Here is a 23,626-nt window from a genome sequence, read left to right on the forward strand (position 1 = left end):
AAATAAAATTCCATATAGAACTTTTAAAGTTTGGCTCAACCCCTCACACTATTTGTATTTGGCATTGACCCTAAATGCTATTTTTTTTTAAAGTGTAAGATACACCAGTCAGCACTATGGCATACTTTCTTCCCCAGCTTCTGCCCTGACCTGTTTCTAACTACTGCACACTGAAGATTCGGCCTTGAAAGCACAAGATTCGATGTTCACCCAATGTAGTTATTTTATTCATCTTAGTTTTCTTCTTTCCTCTGCAGGTCTTTCTGGGTACAGCAAACTGTTTCAGGGACAGGGGTCCAAGCTCAGATGACAGCGAGATAACCAGGGAAAGGACGGGAGCTATGGCACACCAACTTGCCGACAGAGGTGTCTCTGCATGTGACCACAGGTGCATGCTGGGTAGGAAACAACTTAAGGATCCCGCTGCTGTGACTGTATGTCTGACACACACCAGGCCCTGTTACTGCTTCTAAATGAAGGAGACATGCAAGAGGATAGCCTGCCCTTTCAGGAATCCCTGGGCCTGACGCAGGTCGGGATCTGTTGCACAGGCCAAGACTTTCCAGTGGCTTTCTGTATCACCCCACCCCCCCACAGCCCCAACTCCATAACCCTATCGCAGCAGTTGTCATCCCTCATTCTCCCCATGCTGTCTGTCTGTGTCTATGCCATGGAAAAACTTCAGTGACAGACACCCAGCAACAGCTGGTTCCCACCAGAGGCCCCATGGGCACCATCACTGGAGCTCAGAGTATAGTCTTAATACATTATAGCAATTACTGTACAGGCAGAGAGATGTGCTTTATCACCCCCTTCTGTCTCATTTTAAACATATGTTTGCGGCGTAGGGAAGTTTGGGTACAAGAGAGAAACTGCAATTGACCAATATTTTAGAGATTGCCTCAATGATCTTGTTTTACTGAGAAATGAGCAAGTAAAGGAAGTGTTGTCTGGTGAGGCAGGCTTGATGTTGTGCTTGGGAACCAACCATCCCATTCTCTCATGAATGAATTTATCAGAGAGTATCACAAACAGTTGCCAATCCAGTTATTTTTGGTCCTTGTTTATGTATACTGATGGGTTTCCTCTCTCTTTGTGAAGACTTGTTACATTGGCTAGCAGGACACTTGAATGAGTTGTATTGTTGCCTTTACAGTTCTCATGTTTGCACTCCCTTGTTTGTCTATACTCTACAGTAACATTATATACCAGACTTTTCCCACTATGAACTGTTATACTGCCATTCTTTGTGCGCTCTGGCTTAGTAATGTGCAGTATACTGTTAAACCTGCACAGTAATGTTTTTAACGCAATTGTATGTTACAATACCTTGCAATCAGTCGTTTCAGACTGTAATGCAATGACAATGTTGTCCATTTGTAGTGTGTGCTCTTTTACAACTTGAGGGAAAAAGCTATTGAATGTGTCTCATGGCCCCTGTTCTCAGAACATGGTGATGAAGGGGTCTACCTATGCAATGCAATCTTTTGTATAGTAAACATACTCAACCCTCCTTTCCACAGAGGGTTCTACCTGGAACCCAAAAAGGTTATTCAAAGGGTCCTGCTATGGGGACAGCTGAAGAACCCTTTTGTCTAAGAGTGTATGCCAGCATGCTGTTATCGAGTACAAACTGGGGAAGAACATATGCAGCAGTGGGTTGGGTCATATATTATTGAAAGGGAATACTAAGTTAGTGTGTTAGCCTTTTGCATGTGTCTCCCCAACTGCTGTATTGTGAGGGCCAAACTTTGGGAACCATCAGTGACCATTTGCAAGCAAGACCATTAATATCAGTAGCAGCCAGTGTCGTCTATATGTACTGTAAATTGTTGCATTGTATATATTTTTTATTTATTTAAAGGTTGTCAATCAAATCAGTTTCCTGCACCTCAAAGTGAACTAGGGCCTAGTTCAATCAGATCCAGCGTTAACTGGCGCTAGCCGACACCATTATAGCTGATGTTGTGGCGGGCTCGGGAGTGAAACTGCATTGAGCTGTCAAATCGGTGAGCAGCTGCTCTTGTGGTGATTGTCACAAAGCCAAACCCATCCCACTCGCATTAGAAGTTCAGAATGAGAAAGTGTATTCTATATAGAAATAGTGACGTTCAAATTGAAAATGATTAAACAAAATGAGGATTTCTATCAGCCTAATGGAGGTGTAGACTACATCTCACATTCCAGTGTTTGAACTTGTAAACAACGCTGCATGGGAATCATTTCAATGCGACTCCTTGCAGCCAATGGCAATGTCCACTTTAGGTATAATGCCAGGAGCCGTTGTGGATTTGAGCGCTTTAACCTAGTTCCACCTCCGACACGTCAAAACATCATCTATGCGGATTTTGGCTAAAGATGATCTGATTGAATCTGGCTCTTCATCACTAGGATCTCAATATGGATAGCGGTTGAGCTGGGAAAAAATGCATAATTTTTACTGATACCCACAAATGATGATTATCTAAAGATTTTGAAAAAATATATACATCTGTTTGTCCAAGACCATTTTTAATTTTAAAAAGTGTTTAAGAGTAATAGCAATAAACTTTTACAGTTTGTGATCTAGTGAAGTGTTCACCTAGTGACATACATTGTCTTGTACAACAGAAAAGTCAGCTTCATTTAAGAAAAAAATCCAGAAAACATGATTCTGTTGCATAACAGAGGTAAACATAACCATAAAGATACTTTGTTGAATAAAGGTTGTTTTCCAGCATTTTGTATTTTTCCTAAGATTATTAGAGTCCATCAGCATCTGTCCTAGATTAACCAGTGTAGGGAAATGTGGTGCACGCTGCGCTAGTTTCCAGCTTGGACAGTCTGTTTGTCCTGTGCGTCAAGGCTTTGTGTCAGCCCTCCATTAAAAAGGATGGTTCTCTTTAGGAAACAAAAGTCTGACAGAGCTTTTGCTTTAGCCACTTTGATTAATTTGCACTGTAAATCCAGGGTCTCAGTGGGTCTCTCTTTTTGACTGCAACTACTGTATGTCCTTGAGTAGGCAGTGGTCATGGCTAGAACAGCTTACGTCAGTTCTTTTCCTCTGAGCAGACAGAGGTTGGCTTTGAATGCCCGTGGTCATATGGCACAAAGCTAAAGGCAGTTCAGAAGGCCGAAAATATTGACAAAAAAAATTATGGAAGACACTTGACATTGAGAAGAAAAAAACATTGTAAAAGGCCAATAAAGTTCTGTTGAGATTGCTGGGTCTGGAGTGATGTTTGAAAGTCATTTGGGCACACAGCCTGGGAATTGTGGGTAGAGTGGTGGGCTGCGTCTCTCTCTGCAGGGCCTCTGTGTGGGCTCGACTAAGGAGGGGGGAAAGTGTTGAGGATGGACAGGTGTACTCTTGGTGGTGGGACAGACAGCATACCACCCTCCCCTTCCCCTCCCTCGGTGTAGTGCCGTGTGTGGCCCTGTCAGATCCCAGTGTGCTGGGCCCGGGGCCCTTAGCTACACTTGCAGGACTTGACGATCATGTTGGAGAGCTGCTCCACCTTGGGCGTGCGGCCCACGTAGTAGAGGATGGTGAGGGGCTCCAGGTCCTGAGGCACACAGCAGGGAGAGGCAGACGCCTCAGGGTTCAGGGTGTTGTACAGGCTCAGCATCTACGGAGGGATGGAGGAAGGGAGGGGACATCAGGATGAAAAACAAGTTTGATTTTGAAGTTAGACCTTCAATCAGATCAAGCGTTAACCGGTGATAGGCCACACCCGCATAGCTGCTGTTTTGGCGGGGTTGGAGGTGGAACAGAGTTGGCGCTTTCAAATCAGTGAGCAGCTGCTCTTGATCATTATCACACCGTCATACTCGCATTAGAAGTTCAGAATGAAAATGTGTAGGCTATATAGAAATAATTAAATCATTCAATGAATAAATGCAGATTTATATCAGCCTAAGTTAGGTTTACATTCCATGTCACGTTCCAGTGTGACTCTTGTGGATTTGACAGCACTAACACAGTTCCACCTCCGACAACACCAAAACAACCGTTATGCAGATGTCAGCTAAAGCGGATCTGATTGAATAGAGCCTTAATACTAAGCAATGTGATGATGTGTTGGTATTTGTTCATATTGGCCTGGGAAACCTCAGGCTATCAGATTGTGTAGGTGGGTGTTGTCTGTTTAGGTGTGCCAACATACAGTACATGTTTGTAAGTGCCTGCATTCCATTGTGTCATTTAGTGGTAATAATACTTAACACAGGGTAATGAGTGCATTACTGGTGTACAAGCCGTGTCTTACCGAGCTGTGTGTAGTGTCTGCGCTCCGTAAGTAAGGGCAGGGCCCGGAGCAGAAGTTAGCGTAGTATCCCTTAGGCTCGTGGATCCACCTCCAGCCCAGGTGCTGGCGGAAGTCAATGTAGAGGGGTCGTACACAGCAGTTCTCCTCATAGTTACTACAGTAGGCAGGAGAGAGAGATCTTTATGAAGAAATGAAATACCTCACCTGAAGGAGAAATGCTCTATTTCTAGTTTGTGTACATTTCACTACATCCATGCAGTCTGACTGAGCCCTAAGAAGACCACAAATTCCACTGGAAGGTGTGTCCTCATTTCCCTCTTGGAGGCAGCCCAGGTGTCTTACTGTTGTCAGTGAGACTGACAGAGAGATTCCAGAGTGGAGAAGAGGGGACAGCATGTAAGAGAGGGGAGAGCGGCAGCTATCGTACAGGGACAGATCTTGACTTGTATCAGGTTGCTAATGCCTCTGCCATGCTACAGACTATCGCTACGCTCCTCTGCCAAATGAATTACAAACGAGAGAAGCCACCATTACCATTTGAGATCCAACTTGACCTACTGTGTTGCTTACAGGAATAACCAGGGGCTATTTATCTATTGGACAAAAATGTGGCTACTCATCCTGCAGTAAGTGTTCATCTAAATTAAATATATGACATGCACTCAAATTGTTGTTGTTTTCAGCTATGATTTCACAGGTTGATTTTGCACAGTAACTTAGTGATTGAATAAGAAGAGTGAGGTGGTTAGTTACGAACGAGAAGCAGTAGTTGGTGTCCAGGGCTCTCTTGCGTCTGCGGGATGAGGACTGGGCATCTATCCTATGAGGGGGCAGCATCATGAGGATGAGATGAGGGAAGAGCTGCTCCTTCTGCTTCTTCAGTCTGCCCAGGTCCCAGCGGCTCTCATCGTAGTCACCCTCCACACCTACAGGAGGAAGACACAGGGACATCAGCGTTAGTACAGAGGTGTCATTAGCGGATTAAACTACGTAGACCATTCCATAGGGAAAAAAGGGATAGATTTGGTAAATCAAGCTGAAGTGCAGTCCTAGTCCATTAGAAAACAAAGTTCAGGTCAATTCAAATGTAGGCCCAAGTATTTCAACAGAATTGTTTGGCTAGCACAGACTGGAATATGTTCCGGGTTTCCTCCGATGGCATTGAGGAGTACACCACATCAGTCATTGGCTTCATCAATAAGTGCATCGATGATGTCGTCCCCACAGTGACCGTATGTACATACTGTATCACAACCAAGAACCAAGAAGCCATGGATTACAGGCAACATCCGCACTGAGCTAAAGGCTAGAGCTGCCGCTTTCAAGGAGCGGGACTCTAACCCGGAAGCGTATAAGAAATTTTGCTGTGCTAACAGCAAACCATCAAACAGGCAAAGCACCAATACAGGACTAAGATTGAATCGTACTACACCGGATCTGACGCTCGTCGGATGTGGCAGGGCTTGCAAACCATTAGACTACAAGGGGAAGCACAGCCGAGAGCTGCCCAGTGACACGAGCCTACAAGACGAGCTAAACTACTTCTATGCTTGCTTCGAGGCAAATAACACTGAAACATGCGTGAGAGCACCAGCTGTTCCGGAAGAATGTGATCACGCTCTCCGCGGCCAATGTGTGTAAGACCTTTAAACAGGTCAACATTCACAAGGCCGCAGGGCCAGACGGATTACCAAGACGTGTACTGCAAAAATGCGGTGACCAACTGGCAAGTGTCTTCACTGACATTTTCAATCTCTCCCTGTCCGAGTCTGTAATACCAACATGTTTTAAGCAGACCACCATAGTTCCTGTGCCCAAGAACACTAAGGTAACCTGCCTAAATGACTACCGACCAGTATCACTCACGTCTGTAGCCGCAAAGTGCTTTGAAAGGCTGGTCATGGTTCACATAAGCACCATTATCCCAGAAACCCTAGACGCACTCCAATTTGCATACCGCCCCAACAGATCCACAGATGATGCAGTCTCAATCACACTCTACACTGCCCTTTCCCACCTGGACAAAAGGAACACCTATGTGAGAATGCTATTCATTGACTACAGCTCAGCGTTCAACACCATAGTGCCCTCAAAGCTCATCAATAAGCTAAGGACTCTGGGTCTAAACACCTTCCTCTGCAACTGAATCTTGGACTTCCTGACGGGCCGCCCCCAGGTGGTAAGGGTAGGTAACACATTTGCCACACTGATCCTCAACACAGGGGCCCCTCAGGGGTGCGTGCTCAGTCCCCTCCTGTACTCCCTGTTATGACTGCATGGCCAGGCACGACTCAAACACAATCTTTAAGTTTGCTGACTACAGTGGTAGGCCTGATCACAGACAAAGACGAGACAGCCTATAGGGAAGAGGTCAGAGACCTGGCCCTGTGGTGCCAGGACAACAACCTATCCCTCAACGTGATCAAGACAAAGGAGATGATTGTGGACTACAGGAAAAAGAGGACCAAGCATGCCCCCATTCTCATTAACGGGGCTGCAGTGGAGCAGGTTGAGAGGTATGGCAACTGCTCGGCCTCCGACCACAAGGCACTACAGAGGGTAGTGCGAAAGGCCCAGTACATCACTGGGGCCAAGCTTCCTGCTATCCAGGACCTCTATACCAGGCGGTGTCAGAGGAAAGCCCTACAAATTGTCAAAGACTCTAGCCACCCTAGTCATAGACTGTTCTCTCTGCTACCGCACGGCAAGCGGTACCGGAGCGCCAGGTCTAGGTCCAAAAAGCTTCTTAACAGCTTCTACCCACAAGCCATACGACTCCTGAACACCTAATCAAATGGCTACCGAGACTATTTGCATTGCCCCTCTCTCTCTTTTACACCATTGCTACTCTCTGTTATCATCTATGCATAGTCACTTTAATAACTCTACCTACATGTACATATTACCTCAACTAACCGGTGCCCCCGCACATTGACTCTGTTTCCGGTACCCCCCTGTATATAGTCTCGCTATTGTTATTTTACTGCTGCTCTTTAATTACTTGTTACTTTTATTTCTTATTCTTATCTGTGTTTTTGTTAGTTAGGGGCTATTAAGTAAGAATTTCACTGTAAGGTCTACCTACACCTGTTGTATTCGGCGCATGTGACTAATAAAATTGAATTTGAGAACCCTGCCCCTCTGCTCAGGAATGGGGTATCATAGTGTACGTCTGAGTCAGTTATACAGAATTAGAATTCACCACGGCTGTTTTTGTCATAATACTTTCTGTAATGTCTTAAAAGCATTGTCTCCACTGGAAAGAGGCTGGACTTCAGGCATCACCCACTCAGCCCCACTCCTCCTCCTCTCTGCTCTCACTCTTCCTCCTCCACCAGAGCTGGTCCCTCTGTCCTCCCCCTGGGTTAGTTAGTGTCTGCTCATCCAATCTGCCCCTGATAGCAAAAGCAGTAGAGATCTCAGGAGAGACCTTGCCGGTGGATTTGGAGCCCCTCTTTAATTCGGGGCCAAGCGTCTGAGTGCCGTGGTAGCACATTCTTTATGGCCAAGCCAGTCAGGGGAGCGTTCCCAGGACTAGGGACCCGGAGGCCCCAAATGCTAAGTGAGATACCAGACCAATTGTATTCCCATGATCTGCTCTCTCCCTCTTTCTCTCCTCTTTCTTTCCTCTCTAGTCCTCTTTTATCTCTTTCATCTCTTTTCCTTTCTCACTCCCTTTCTCTCACCTCGTTCTCTGAGAGGAAAACCATCATCTTCATAAAAAAAAGCCATATAAGTATCAACCATTGAGGCCCATGTTCACTGGTCTTTTTCTAAATCAGAGCTCATTCGGATAGAAAGAGGGGCTGTGATGAGCAGTGGAAAAGCCAAAAGGGAGGAATCAGAAATGGTTGGTTTCTTAAATGCGGCACCTCATTTCATTTTACCTTTGAACTTGACTTGTAGCACCTCATTAACGTTTTCGATAATGTCACCGTTGGTGTTGAAGGTGTGGCAGGGGCAGTGCACACTGATCTCCAGGCCCAGGTTGGTCTCTGAGGGGAAGAAGAGAGCAAGGCAATATGAGGAAGTGGTATTTTCCTTTGTCCAAATGAAATTGAGTTTCCAAATACCTTTTGGCTCGTGCTTTGATATGCAACACATGGTATGAGACCGGGAACTTTAGGGCTTTGGCCCACTCACCTCGGTACATAAGCCATTCCCTGACTGTGTCTGTTACATCGAAGGAGACCCACTCTGGCGTTCCTTTGGTCAGGACGTTCTTGCCCCCGATGTAGCGCTGCTTAGCTATGTGGTCGTCTGGCCGCAGAATCTGCCAGCCAGAGGTAAGAGAGTGACCCAGCTGCATATACTCTCTCTCCCACACACACCCACACACACCAGACGGCAACCCAGCCAGCGCTGTCTGAGCCAGACGCTCCAGGATGCCCTGGGCCAAACGTCTTCTTCTCATGGAAAAAGTGACTCCCTGTGTTGATATCCCCATTTTGCAAGTTAATGCCTGTATGTAACCCTACTGCCAATGAAGAACCTGGCTGTCCCTCCATCTGCACTTCAAACTTCAATTGGGCTCGCAACATTTTTAATTTCCTAACACTGGTCTAGTCAGGATGAGGCACTGCAAATGTTGCAGTGACAATGCTTCAGATCTCTGAGTGTCTCTGATTATGTGCTGTATACCAGCATGGGCGTATACTTTGTCTCAAATTGCCGGACTAAGGGCTGGATTCAATCCGTATTGCGAATAATCCGCGTTATAGCTAGATTGAAATGTAAATGCAACATAGCCATGGGAAGTAGAGGTGCTGAGAGTGCTGCAGCACCCCTTGATAATAAATATATAAATAATAATAGTAATTTAAAAAAATGGTAAACACTACATATGTCTGTCCAATTGGAAATTACTTTTATATTTTAAGCGGCGAGCTTCCGCGATACGGATTCAATCCAGCCCTAAGGCATAGGATTTAGGGATCCACACTTTAAATAACGCCTAAGGTTTCTGTGAACGATAAGTGTTATCTCCAGAGAGAGGCCAGTGAAGTGGGGGGCTCAGCACCACAGCAGGCTAGATAGACAGGTTCCTGAACATTGTCAGCTTCCAATCCGGCTTCCTGTGGGAACAGGGGACCCAGCAAGAGAGCACGGCCAGCGCCAGGGCCTGCCAATCAGCTCCCGGCTAATGTGTGGGGGCGAGCAGCTCTATTTACTCCCCCAGCGCAGCGGCTGACCCTGCCTCTATCTCCTCTGGGCTCCTGGAAACAATCTGGGGACCTGACAGCCAGTCTGAGCGGAGCTTGGCCTGGCCAGAGAGTAGCTTGCCTCCGAGGCGGTATGCAGGCTGGAGACGCTCGTCTCCCTGGCAGGAAATGTTGGAACCTGATCATAGCTCCCAGTCTCTCACGGGAGATTAATGAGGAAACAAAAATACATCCCATCCACCCCACCCACATACAATCCACGGACACACACACCACTCAAACACATACACACCTCCTAAAAAATACAGGTGCAGATGTCTGAATCTCTTGTTGAAAACATCTAACTGAAAAAAAGGGTGGTTGGACAAAAGCTCTGAGATTGACAGCTGTGAAAGGAGCGATTGCAAAATGGTAATCTAGAGTTTCTCAGAGTCTGCTGTAGCACGCCATGAATTGTGTGCAAATGTACTTGACTTGAGGCACATGGAATAATGATAATCACTTAAAGACAGGGGGAGTTAGGGGCCCTGATATAAATGTTTTCTTCTTTTCATGTAGACTGACTTCACTGCCCCATGTGTATTGAGACATATTTTATTTCTGTAATATTTTTCCTTTATTTTACCAGGTTAGTCTCAGTGAGATTAACAATCTATTTTACAAGAGATACCTGGCCAAAATCGCAGTACACGAGGTTGCAGACACATTCACAACAAACCCAAAGCGCTACAGATTAAAACACATACATTTACACATTGAACAGCAAGATGATTTTCCATCATAGTGTTTAACTTAGCTTTAACCTTGCCTTCATTTAAAGGGACGAGCTCCTGTAATTTCAGGACCTTTTGAAGCTTGTATGAGAGAATTGGATCACTACACACCCCACATTCATGAGTACAGTGGGAATGAACTAGTACGTTCACACACCTGGTAGAGCTCAATCCGCTGCTCGTTCCTCTTGGCACTAGAGTTGGGGACACGAAGGGCTCGGAACTCTGCTCTGAAGAGGTTGGTGGAGTTCTTCTCCATGGCGGAAACGTTGAAGCGGAATACCTTGGAGGTGATGCCCTTGGGGCAGTAGGGAAGGTCATCTGCAGGGCAGGACACAGAGACAAAGTGACTCACCTTAAAACACAACTCTAATGATGCCATCCTCACTGCTTCCACACAGCAGGACTATGACAAAAGTCTTCACTCTTGGTACACAGCCTAAGCTCTGTTTTCAAAGTAAATAATTGTTCAGTTTATCTCTATATCTTCTGTATTTCATAGTTCGACATTCCAAACGAATGTCCTTTACAACAGAAAAAAATACAGTTAACCATTCTCCAACCATTGCCAGTGAATAAAATGAAGCCTTGGGCCATCTGTTTATGCTTTGTGCAGTCCGAGTTAGCAACAAGTTGAAGTCATGAAATGAAAACCAAATGTCCCATGTGTTGGTGGAACTGAACAGGCTGGGCTGAGATGGCAGTGTGCTCCTCCTCCCTGCCTCCTGCTCCAGAGCTCATTCAGAAGCCAAGCGTTCCCTAGAACAACCAACCAGTTTAGCTCAGTTCAGCTCACAACATGTGCAATCACATGCAGGTAGATACAGAACACTAGCTCAATCAATGTGTTGTTTGTAAGGGAGAGAGTCCTTCAGTGACTGTTTGTCAGGGGGGCTGATTGTATAATTGAGAGAAACAACTTAAGGTTCTTTTAACCATCAATTGGAAGGGGAACCAGTCCTGTCAACCTGTGTGGTGTGGTTGTGAAAGGCAGACCGTGAACTCAGCTACAGTAGTACAGTACAGTAGTTATAGTAACAGCCACAGAACACTTCTCGATGGGCCCCTTCTGAAATACTTCCTGTTGCACTGCCCAGTCAAGGAAGCTTTTATTTTTTTTCCAACCCTAATACCATTGAATCGTTTATTATTTTAACAGGCCGAGCGCATGCAGCGCTGAGCAAAACAAGCACACGGCAAGCGTTTTACGAGCCAAGTGGAAACACTCATTTAAAGCCAAGCCATTGCTAATTTATAACCCCCAAGCCTGAGCTTCATTAGAGACCCTGTGATTCACTGGTGTTGGTTAACAAGGATATCGCACCTTTGGTTGACATGAATCTAGATATGTTTATAACAATGGAGAAGGATGTTTTTGTATAATGCATTGTGAGCTCACACATCTACCTAAACTTCCTATGATCCATAATTCTATTTCACAGCGGTTTAGCCTTTATCTGATATTTACATTAACTATTTTATTTTTAAGTCCCCCTATTTATATGTGACCTTTTCAGTCTTTAGACTCTTCACCCCTAGCCAAATACCTGTCCTGTACTCCCTTGGCCTGTCTCACTACCCCCCTTCTCTCTCTTCTCCCTTGTCCCTCTGCCTCCCCCACAGAAGGTGGAAAGGCCCACTTCAAGAGGAGATTTGAAATTCTAATCAAGTCTTTGGTTTCCTTTTGGATGACCTCATTTTTCCCATTGCAATGGTTTTAGGTGGATTTCACATTATGGCTTATTATTGCCAAGGGTCTGAAGGTAATTTGTTCCATGGCTGTGAGTGTAAGAGATTGCCAGCATAATTAGAGTGAAATACACGGCAGACTAATTTACAGTCTCTCTTCTCTCCATGATCAGATCTGGTTCTAAGGCCAGCAGCGTGAGCATGCTGACATCAGCGGGATCTTGACCTGAAACATATCTGAAGCAACCAAAACATGTCCCAAAGAGCTTCTATGGCCCCTCAAAATAGTTCATTTGTCTATGCGACAAACCTTTATTATATTGTAGTCCTTCCCATTTCTCAAGGTTGTTAATCTTTCTTTTGAGATTCATTGTGAATATGTTGAAAATAGTAACTTTTGTGGTAAAAGAAAGCTGTCCAAATTTGGCTTTGTTTGCAAATATAATACATGTAATAAATCCTGTGTGTAATGGCACAAACCACAAACAGGTATCGCAGTTACGTACTACACACTAAGCACTATGTAAAATCGTGTATCTACACGGTAACTGCAATGTAAATACAAGGTTTTCATGGCACTTCATATGAAGAGGTACAAATACCTCTCCCACTTTTCCCAAGGGACTGAAAATGGGGTCCTGCTTTTTGTAACCTTTCTCTTTTATGTGGCAGTGTGTCTGCAATGACTTCCATGGACTGTGGGGCTGAGGAGTAGCCCTGTACATCGAATAAGGTACTGGCACTGACATGTGTATATACTTCCATTCTGGTGTTCTTTAATGCTCATCGTAGGTTTTTATTCTTACTTTTATTTGTTGTGATATTTCCTATTATTATTAATATTATTATTATCTATATTATTATTATTATCAATATTATTATTGCTATTATCACTGCATTGTTGGGAAAGAGCTCTCAAGGTAAGAATTTCACTGTACTGTTTTACACCTGTTGTATCCTGTGCACGTGGCGAATAAACTTTGAAACTTTAAAGCAGAGTATTTGTAGTCAAAATGTTGAGCAGTTGACCAGATATTAATGTTCTAGATCAATAACCTGCCTGGTCAATAGAAGAATATTAGGCGAGGGTTACAATAGTAGTGAAATCTTCCACACAGGAGCACCTAGGGACAGAATAGCTCTGTTCTAAAGCTTCTCATAAAGCTTCCATCCTAGACAGACACTGTTCCCCCTCTGCCCCCTTCCCCCCTCCACCCTCACCTCATTGCTTCCTGTGTCTGGGATGCCCCACCACGCTAGCTCCTCTCCTCTCCCTGCCCTGGTAGGTGACATCACACAGAAGCTCCCATCAAACACTCCCAGCAATCAGCATGTTCCCAGTGCCCAAAGGGCCGGCCGTGATGTCAGTCTCGCCAAAGCTATGTGAAGGTAAACAAAGGAAATGGGAAGCATAGAAAGCAGGTGCTGGCCAGCTGCTGAGGAGTCTGGACCTCGTTTACCAGTGAAAAATGGCAACGGCGCTGCAAAAGCTGGTATTCTAATGTCTAATAACTAATGTTATTAGACTAATCTGGTTTATCCAAAAGGCCACACATATAGCATTTTTCAACTAACAGTTTTATCTTTATCTAACATGTCAATAAAATAATATAGCTATCTCCAGATGAATGAACGTTATAATTTGAGCAGTAAATTCTAATCCAATTACAATTCACACTTTTGCGAAACAAATGATTACATATCAATGAATGGTCATGTCAATAAAAACATACCTGCCCTGATCACCTGTCTGTGCTACTGTCGTTTAAACAACACTCTAGTGTGGACCAAGCCATTCCTCAGACCAAGACATTTCCAGTACTCCTGTCCTGAGTAAGTCTCTACAGTAAGTCTCTACACATGGAGCCCTGTGGCTGACTGTTAAGATGAGATAATGTGATGGAGCTCTCTGCTGAAGTAAGACAGCTTTTTTCCACTTGATCAAGGATGGGGGATGGGGGATGGGGGGGGGGCTGTCTTTCGGAATGGACCAGAGCAGTCTGTTTGCTTGGGATGACGTCACCTTTCTACAATTCCATATATCAGGAACACTGCTGTTCTCAGCTCCGGTCCACATCTTTCTTCTTCCCTCCCAATGCTGAATCAATGATTGCCTTATGCCAAAACACTCACTGCATGCTTTTCTTCTAAATAAACCTGGCTCCGCCTAATTTGCAGCAATGAGAGCCAATACGTGGTATTCTTAGATGGTTCAGTGGTAGTCTTTGGACAGACTTACTATGCCAAATGTCAACAAAGACAGTGAATGAGTGCTAATATATGTGGAGGAGTGAGTACAACTGGAGTTCAGTACCCAAATCAAACCTAGGACTGGGTGCTGTGGATTATGGAGAAGCTTGGCCCTTGTGGCGTTAGTTTGGCTCCTCTACCAGTGTTCACCAAATGGCTCCCATCTGCACTTGTCTTATTCACAGCTTTACTGGAAAACACTGTTTATATTCAGAGACACCTAACTAATGGTACCATGAGTATTTTGGCAAATTACTCTAGTTATTAAAGCATATGAGTCTGGGAGGAAAGGTCTCTTCGTCTTACACTCAGCCCTGTAACTGAGTAATAAAAAGAGTGAAAAAGCACCAATCTGACAATAATCCAAGACATTCCCACCTTCCTGAAAGAGTGTATGTAAAACCCATTAGACTATGGAAATGGAATGAAAATATGTCTTGCTGTATTACTGTGGTGATAGACATTAGGCTCACTGATACTGAAACAGGCCCTACTTCTTATGAAAATGACATAATGGAAAGTGAAGGGAAGAGAAAGGTGATTATTCGTCAACACTTCAGGCCTTGTTATTGAGGGGACAAACACTCTCCCTCCCTTACAGTCTCCTCTAGAGGGTGTATCTGGACATGAACAAAGAACAGGATTAAACTAAGAAAAAACAACAGGGACAGAAAAGTGCATTGTAGGCTACATTTAGGTAAATGTACGAGATTAATGGAATTAGTCTTGTTCAATGGTCAATGATTGCCAACCAGGGCCAGCTCTAGCCTTTGGGGGCCCTAAACAAGATTAGGTCGGGGGCCATGTTATGCCATGTTAATGATATAGTAATCATGGCTGAATACCAACTGGGCATACAGGGCACATGCCCGGGGCCCTGATTGATTTTGTTAGTCACTCTGACTACAAATTTAGATAACTGGCTAGACTAATTTACCAATCTAAAAATCATTAGGTGACATGGCTAATTAAGTGACTGTCAGTAACCAGATTTCCATCCAACCTTTTTATGCCAGTAAAGTACATGTCGGATAAATCATGTAATGACAGGTCCGATGGAAACAGAACATTTTTCAGTAAACTTTCCAAATGTTGTCAAAACAAAATACCCTAGACAAGGTGAGATCTCTTTGGATATGTATAATGAATTATGTGAGAAATGTTGGTTGAAACGCTTTTATGCGCAAATATTTATATAATGGGGCGGCAGGTGGTTAGAGCGTTTGGACTTGTAACCGAAAGGTTGCAAGATCGAATCCCTGAGCTGACAAGGTAAAAATCTGTCGTTCTGGCCCTGAACAAGGCAGTTAACCCACTGTTCCTAGGCCGTCATTGAAAATAAGAATTTGTTCTTAACTGACTTGCCTAGTTAAATAAAGGAAAAATGTATAATAACCATCATATTGAAGTAAACTTGGAGTCTTGTGATAACATGACATGTTGTGTGGTCCACCCACTACAACTTGTTGGGAAAGCATGCAGTTTATTAAACTAGAGTTATGAGGAACTTTGCAGGGTGGTGAAAGTGCAATGTGATGAGCTTGATGCTCGTGTCCAATAAATATCTAGGGTCTTATCCTGGTCACGTGATAATCAACGCTTGGCTGCTTTTTGAAAAATAAAAATAATCTCACTCTTTTGTCCATATAATCTCATCATGTAGCCTATACGTGCACTCTAACCAACAGTGTGCAGATAGCTCTGTTGGCTAGAGCGCACGTGAAACTACCAGAGGGGCACACACTATATTCTGTTATTTTTTTAATGTGCACTACATCATCGCACACATCCATTTATCTGCAGAAAGTCAATTTGATGGAAACACATCTCTGGTGGGATACATTGTTTTTATGCAGATCTTAGAATATTTAAAAATCTGCAGAAAAACAATATATCCCACCAGAGATGTTTCCATCAAATTAACTCTCAACTGTTAGTTGAGAACTCGACCCTGACTGAGTCACTTATATATATATATATATATAATATATTCTTTTTATAAATAAAATAAAAGTTGGTCGGAGCCCCCTAGCAGCCGTGGGCCCTAAGCGACGCTTATGTTGCTTATGTCTGGAGCCAGCTCTTGTGACAACTGTGGCCACTATGCCTTGTTTATTTACTTTGATCATGACAGTGTCATGACAGAGTGATGTGACTAGGGCTCCTGGCTATGATGCAGCCCAGAACCCACGCACCAGACCTCTGTTTGTTTTGTGGCCTCTGGCTACCTCTGACCAAGATGGTTGTAGTAGTGACTATTTTGAGAGTCAGAAGCACTCAGGAAGCAGATTTGACACAGGGGCTTGAGCTGTTGCCAGAGGAAGCTCTGTTCAATGTCATTGAATGGCTTTAAACACCTGTTGATTATAAAGAAGTAACATGATGCAATGATCCAGCATCTGAACAGTGAATAGGCCTCCAAGTATTCCACTTAGTAAACAATTCCCCTCGAGACAATTCACTGCAAAAGAGGTAGATGGTCCAATAAACTTCTCACTCCGATTAGACTGGAACAATCAATTGTGGTCCATTTATACAGGAAATTACTACTAGGATGAGCAAGGCAATTTTGTTCTAGTGCACAAGCCAATTTGCAGCTGAATTAGCTGTGTTTGAACTTTACAATAGTCCTAATAAAGAAAACAGTGGTGAGGTGAACACAATACATGATAAAACAATGCTCTTAGAATCCCAACAGTTTTGGGGACAAATAATATCTGGAGTTGGGGAAAAACTGTAATTGGTGCAGTGGTTGAAGGGATGCTAAAATCGCCTGAGTGCCTGAAAAAAGTGTTCCGATGGAATGTCTCAGACGGTCGTGTGCTGGGTCAGCTATTGGGAGTTCCCATGGCTTTTATGTGAGGTATGAGGGAGGAACGGCGCTCACGCCAATTAGACTGTTTGCTTTGCCCTCTCCGTTTGTCGCGCTCTTTCCACTGCGCAGGTATGCGACCGTGCGTTAACGTTATGTCGGTCGATGCCTCTGTAAGTGGAGCAATGGTGTTCTTGCGTTATTTCGTGCGTTATTTCATTAGTACAATTTGTTAACGTTGTCTCCACGTTTTTACAGTAGGTACGTTGCTTTTATAGATCAATTCAGCTGAAAATGGAACATAAATAACGCAGTTGTATGAATGCCATAAAATAAATCACAGACACTGCTTGCATTGCACACTGACACAAACTGGACACAGGGGGCTTAACTCTGCAGGGGAGTCAGAAGAATGACATTTTGAAAAAGGGGAGTAATACATTGGCTATATGAGTTTTCTTCAGTTCTCAATGAAAAAGTTGCTTTAGGCTATACTGATCTTTCATACTACATTTGTATTTATTGGGGAGGTATGCTCCTCTATTAGTTTCAATTATTTATATGGAAAACCACCAGAGATTGATATTACATCTGCATGAGATGTTTGAATAAAATCAACTATATGTAGGCTACTTTCCTGATGCTCTAAGCACTGTATTTGAACATTAAGACACACAAATTACTAAAGAGGGAGCCAGAGATCAAGATATAGCTTAGCCAGAAGAACAAAACCTGTTCCCGACCCGAACCAACCCTCCTCCTCCTCCCACTGCTCGCTGATGCTGGCATCGCAGATGCTGCCATTAAGCTCTTGAAGTTGCCGTTATGTGGCTACACCAGCAGTCAGAAACCTTTTCCATTTGGAGTGCCAAGTTATCGTACCATTTCTACTGATCTGGTGCCAGATTTTCATGGAACAGTTTCATTTAATTTATAATAGTCTTTATATCTCAAAATCAATGTCATGTGGTTAATCAAAATTCAATCAAAATCAAAATGATACAGATCTAAAGTAACTTCTATTGCCATTGCCAATATGTAAAAAATATTGGCAATGGCATAAAGCCAACAAATAAAATCATTGCAGCCGGCAGGTAGAAAATATCCTGATATCATATCAATCACTTATGCATTGCCTGTCTGCAAGGAACTTGAAACAGTGTATCAAAACGTTTGTGTCCAGCCTGAAGCTTGTGCTAGCAAACTTGCAACATTGTATAGAATATTCTGGGCCCTCAAGAGTTTTGCTGTGCCAGTGAACTCCAGACAGACACAGCTGTAGGCTGTTTGCGCAAGGGATAAGAAGTAATCAGGTAGGCCTTTTTTAAAGATATTTCCACCGGATCAGAGCATGATCCCTTTCATGTAAAAACTGGCTTCGTTTACTTGCCTTTTGAGGCGAAGAAAAAAAATACTTTGAGAAGCTCCACAATGATGGTGAGTTAAGACAATCAGAAATAGTATCAGATTCCCAAATGGGCACATTTATAAGCCTACATTTGTGTGCAGGCCAGTTGCTTAATCAGGTGCGTGTCCTTACTCAAGATTGACAGGAGAGTTCCAAACAAAAGACAATGAATAAAATGACAACTCATAAATGGAATGAAATAAACCAAAACATTTACCCCACAAGTGTAGCCTAGGTTGTGCACTCTGCAAACAACGTGTCCACACCTACAATGACAACCGTAAGACTGTAATAATAATAATATATTGAATGCATTATCAAAAATGACCGTAACCAACCAAACATTGTAGATTCGAAAATGTCATTAATGGTAAATGGTAATCTGGTGATACTGGTGGGCAATCCCCACAGCCTCTGTCTTTGTATAAGTCTACTCAGACAGGAGTGAATCAGACAGGTGTCTCGTGTGCCATATTATATATATATATATATATATATGGAGCAAACAATCAACCAGTTGACTAAATGGGATCAGCCCTAATTTGATAACATTTCACCGTTTCCGCTCCAGCCATTACCACGACCCTGTCCTCCTCAATTAAGGTACCACCAACCTCCTGTGAATAGAAGCCACCGTGGCAACACGATCAGCTGTTGGTAGGATCATGATTTCAGAAAACGAACAAAGCGCATGGATAGAAAAGTGGCCTTCGTGCGTAAAACGCGTATAATAGATACATTATTAAAATCACTTACTGTTTTCTGGTGGTCCATTAATCATATTGAACTTGTAAATCTCTTTGGCGTAATATTCAGTCTCCGTGTTATCCTGTCCACAACTTTGCTGTCTGTCTCTCCCCAACTCCTCGATCAGCTCCTTCGTACTGTTATAGAGCGATAGCACCTGAAACGGTACCTGATTCGGACCCAATGTTTGCGGCGGGCTGGTCAGTCGAAGTTTACTGAGAATCTGTCCTCGGATTGCCTCTACTCTCTTCTTCTTTATGTGGTCTATGTCCACAGTGGTGCAAGTGGATAGTGACAAAGTCATGGTCACACAGTTCAACAGGAGGAAAAACAGAAGTGCTTTACCCAAATGCATATTTCTATCTGCCCTTACTTAGCTAATAAGCTGACGAAATATAAGAAAGTATGGTAAAGGGGCAACAGAAAAAGACACCAAATAATTTGGACTAAATTCCAGATGAAATGTTATCCTTTCTCTCTTTGCATTCAGGAGGTCAATGAGTCCTTTCCCCCGAGGAAACCCATCTTGTCAATATAGGGCTAGTGTCATCTGAGTGCTATCCGGGTGTCCATTCCAAGAATAGTCCAGATCATTCTTGAATATTATCTTTATCTTATCTGAGACCCCTTTTCACTCAATCTGTCGTCTTTCTATTCTTCCTTCAAATGTTGTGTCACACATCTTCCGTTTTCCCTCGTCATTCGTTCATCATGACAAAATGTACTTTCTCCATTGCATTTTTTCTTTTCCATCAACTTTTGCTGGTGTAAGGTCAGTGCCGCTCTCCCTCACGCTCCTGTCCCCTTTGCGCAACAGAGTCTTGTACTCAATGGACGCGCTGTGATTTCACTGATACTTTATAGTAAGTGGTAGTTGTGACGTCTGAGAAGGAGGGACTGCAGATTATCATTCCACAGGGACATTTCTGGGAGCGCATTTCACCCTCTATGATGTCTGTCTATTTGGAGCCATGTATTATAGATACATAAACAACTTGTTTGTTTGTGATGGTCCTATACAGTATTTAATCAATGTATACAGATAAAAGCCTACATGGGCACGTCAGGTCACAAAATAGTTTGGATCACACAAGAGCATTGGACATTTTTAAGAAGTGACCGTCTGCCCCCTAGTGGATATATGAAGCTAATGTGGAAGACATGATCTACTGCATATGACTTGATATTCAGATAATAATTTAGTGATATAATGAGCCTACTGTAAAATAAATAACTGCCACCCTTAACATAGAGCTCCAGTCAGTTTTAGAATAGGTAACTAGCAATAGGCTGGTGCTAAATATCTCAAAAAACGAAAAGCAGATTTTTTTGTGACAATTCACTGGCTTAACCTTAAACCTCATCTGGATCTATTATTGAATATTGTGGTTATTGAGCAAGTTGAAGAGACTAAACTGCTTGGTGTGTCACCCTAGATAGCAAGCTATCAGGTCAAAACATATAGACTCAATGGTTACTGTAATGGGAAGAGGCCTGTCCATGATAAGGCGTTGCTCTGCTCTCTTGATATCTCAGTCAACCAGACATGTCCTACAGGCCCTAGTTTTGTTGCACCTGGACTACTGTCCAGTTGTGTGGTCAGGTGCGGCAAAGAAGGACATATAGGCAAATTGCAGTTGGTCCAAAACAGAGCAGCACGTATTGCACTTAGATGTACACGCAGTGCTGGAAAAAGTACTCAATTGTCATACTTGAGTTAAAGTGAAAATACCTTAACAGAAAATGACTCAAGTAAAAGAGAAAGTCACCCAGTAAAATACTACTTGAGTAAAAGTCTAAAAATAATTTGGTTTTAAATATACTTAAGTATCAAAAGTAAAAGTATAAATCATTTCACATTCCTTATATTAAGCAAAACAAAAGGCAAGATTTTCTTGTTTTTATTTTATTCATGGCTAGCCAAGGGAACACTCCCAGACTTAGACAATCATTTACTAACAAATTAATTGTGTTTAGTAAGTCCGCCAGATCAGAGGAAGTAGGGATGACCAGGGATGTTCGCTTGATAAGTGTGTGAATTTAATAATTTTCCTGTCCTTTAAGCATTCAAAATATAACGAGTACTTTTGGGTGTCAGGGAAAATGTAAAAGGTACATTATTTCCTTCAGGAGTAAGAGTAATAAAAAAAAAAGTTGTCAAAAATATTAATAATAAAGTACAGATACCCCTAAAAATGACTTAAGTAGTACTTTGAATTATTTTTTACTTATGTACTTTACACCACCGTGTACACAGGGGGCGAATGTCAATGACCTGTAGATCAATCTCTCCTGGCTCAAAATTGAGGAGAGATTGACTGCATCACTATATTTGTGCGTGGTGTTTAAGGTACCGAACTGTCTGTTCAAGCAGTTGGGACACTCATCGGTACAACACAAGACATGCAAACAGAGGTCTCTTCACAGTCCCCAGTTCCAGAACAGAGGCTGAGAAACACAGAGTATTAAATAGAGCTATTACTAATTGGAGCTATTTGCCACCTAATGTAACTCCAGCTAGCTATAAAAACATAAAAAAAACAGATAAAAGAACACTTTACGACACGATGTGGACTGTGAAGAGACACAGACATTTGTATGCATTTTGTATTGTATTATGTACGTGATACGTGGTTGGGATGCGACTGTGATATGTAGTTGTCTTAGCCTTGCTATCTTAAGATGAATCCACTCTGTAGGTCGCTCTGGATGGGAGCGTCTGCTGAATGGCTAAATCGTAATGTAAATGTAGTGCTATGTATATTTATGTATATAATGCATTTTACTTGTTGTGTTGTTTACTTTTTGGACCTTGGTAGTAGCTAATTGGGGATCCTAATAAATATGAAATACTTGAGGTTCAGTTGGTGCGGAAGTGGAGATATGTCTGTTGCATGTGTTATACCCTTTTCATACTATCTGCATACCTTTATTGTACTATCTGCACCAGGTGAGAAAACTCAAACTCTCTCTGACAATTCTGGTTTGGTTCTACACATCCATCATTGGGTCCATTCTCACCTCACAGTCTGGTTTGTGTCTGCGTCTGCCCCCTACAAGGGCCAACTGCAGAGAAGGTCATTGGCTGTCACCTGCCCTACATCTAGGACCTGCACACCTCCAGGACAAGGAAGTGTGCAGGTAAGATAATCACTGACCCTGCCCACCCCGGACAATCGTGACCAAAAACACCCGCCACCTGAACAGTTTCTTCCCCCATGCTGTGGCCCTCATCAACCGGCCATTGGGCTCATAGGGATTAAGTGACTTTGCATTGGGCCGATTACTGCACCTTGTCATCAGTGACCTCAAATACTAATCTACACTATACTGCGTTTGCACTATGTAGGAGAGAGTGGGGTAAATTGAGCCACCCTTGTTTCTAGGAAACCATACGCAAAATGTATAATTTGAACAAATATTTAGGAATAGATCATCATTTCCTGGAGCCTGTGAAGAAAGGAACCACATGGAAAAAGTGGTAAACAACTTAGTTCCAGAAAAATGATTTTCGCCAAGTCTAATGAATTTATTGTGTTAGATGTTTCACGGTGCTTGTATCTAAACCAAAGTAAATCATTTTAAGATTGTTCTAAACATCAGTTGCGGTCTCTATAAATTTCAATATGAGGTCCTAAACTGAGAAATAAAGTGCATCCTTGCAGCTGTGTGGGCTAATATACTCTAAATGTTTGCCTTGAGGCAAGTCGAGCAAATGTCCAATGGTGTAACTTGAGCCAATGTCCATGGGTTAACTTGAGCCAATGTCCATGGGGTAACTTGAGCCAATGTCCATGGGTTAACTTGAGCCAATGTCCATGGGTTAACTTGAGCCAATGTCCATGGGTTAACTTGAGCCAATGTCCATGGGTTAACTTGAGCCAATGTCCATGGGGTAACTTGAGCCAATGTCCATGGGTTAACTTGAGCCAATGTCCATGGGGTAACTTGAGCCAATGGTTGAGCAAGTTGAAGTGTTTTTTTCCCCCAGGCATAATGCAAGGAATTACCGCTACATATGAGCTAACAACAGGGCCTATGTGAAAAGTGCTTGTTAGATGTTAAGCCTGTTTTAAAAGATGCTTAAAATGATTAAAATACAAAATACGATTGTGATTGTGTCGAATTTGGGAAACAAAGATACATTTTAGCACTACCTTTATAAAACTAATTCAATATAGAAATTTGTAGGCGGCTTAACTTACACTGTCCCGCGGCTCAACTTACCCCATACCCGGGTGGTGCCAAGAAACTTCTTTTTTTGGACATGCTATGTGTTTCGAAACTGTAATATTTACATGAATTCTGATTATTTCCATGGATGCACAACATCCTGAAATACATGAAGATATCTTTGTTAGAAATAATACTATATTTCCCTTGACAGGGTGATGCTAAATGTAACAAATTGCTCAACTTACCCCACTCTCCCCAACACATCAGCACAGCACTGTAGCCCTACACTGAGTATACAAAACATTAAGAACACCTTAGGCCTACTGTACACTGAATTTACAAAACATTAAAACACCTACTCT

The 23,626-nt window shown here is 42.9% G+C and overlaps 2 protein-coding genes across 4 annotated transcripts in view; one reads left to right on the forward strand and one right to left on the reverse strand.

Moving 5' to 3' along the window:
* The window catches only part of ttll5 (tubulin tyrosine ligase-like family, member 5), a 96,231-nt gene extending 93,512 nt beyond the window's left edge, over positions 1-2,719 (forward strand). For all 3 annotated transcript variants that reach the window (XM_021574390.3, XM_021574392.3, XM_090211337.1), the window contains one exon: positions 258-2,719. In XM_021574390.3, the coding sequence (XP_021430065.3) occupies positions 258-310 (53 nt within the window). In that variant the 3' untranslated portion in view covers positions 311-2,719. The remainder of the gene's footprint in view (positions 1-257) is intronic.
* tgfb3 (transforming growth factor, beta 3) lies at positions 2,495-19,948 on the reverse strand. Its single transcript, XM_021574394.3, has 7 exons — positions 19,098-19,948; positions 10,340-10,503; positions 8,391-8,520; positions 8,135-8,242; positions 5,005-5,173; positions 4,248-4,401; positions 2,495-3,608 (listed from the first exon to the last, which is right to left on the reverse strand). Exons 1-7 carry the CDS (start codon positions 19,441-19,443, stop codon positions 3,450-3,452), a joined length of 1,230 nt encoding a protein of 409 aa, XP_021430069.1. The 5' UTR covers positions 19,444-19,948; the 3' UTR covers positions 2,495-3,449.
* Positions 19,949-23,626: the final 3,678 nt, after the last annotated feature.

The sequence above is a fragment of the Oncorhynchus mykiss genome, chromosome 19, assembly GCF_057628025.1.
Source record: "Oncorhynchus mykiss isolate SJ-2025 chromosome 19, ASM5762802v1, whole genome shotgun sequence".
Classification (NCBI taxonomy): domain Eukaryota; kingdom Metazoa; phylum Chordata; class Actinopteri; order Salmoniformes; family Salmonidae; genus Oncorhynchus; species Oncorhynchus mykiss.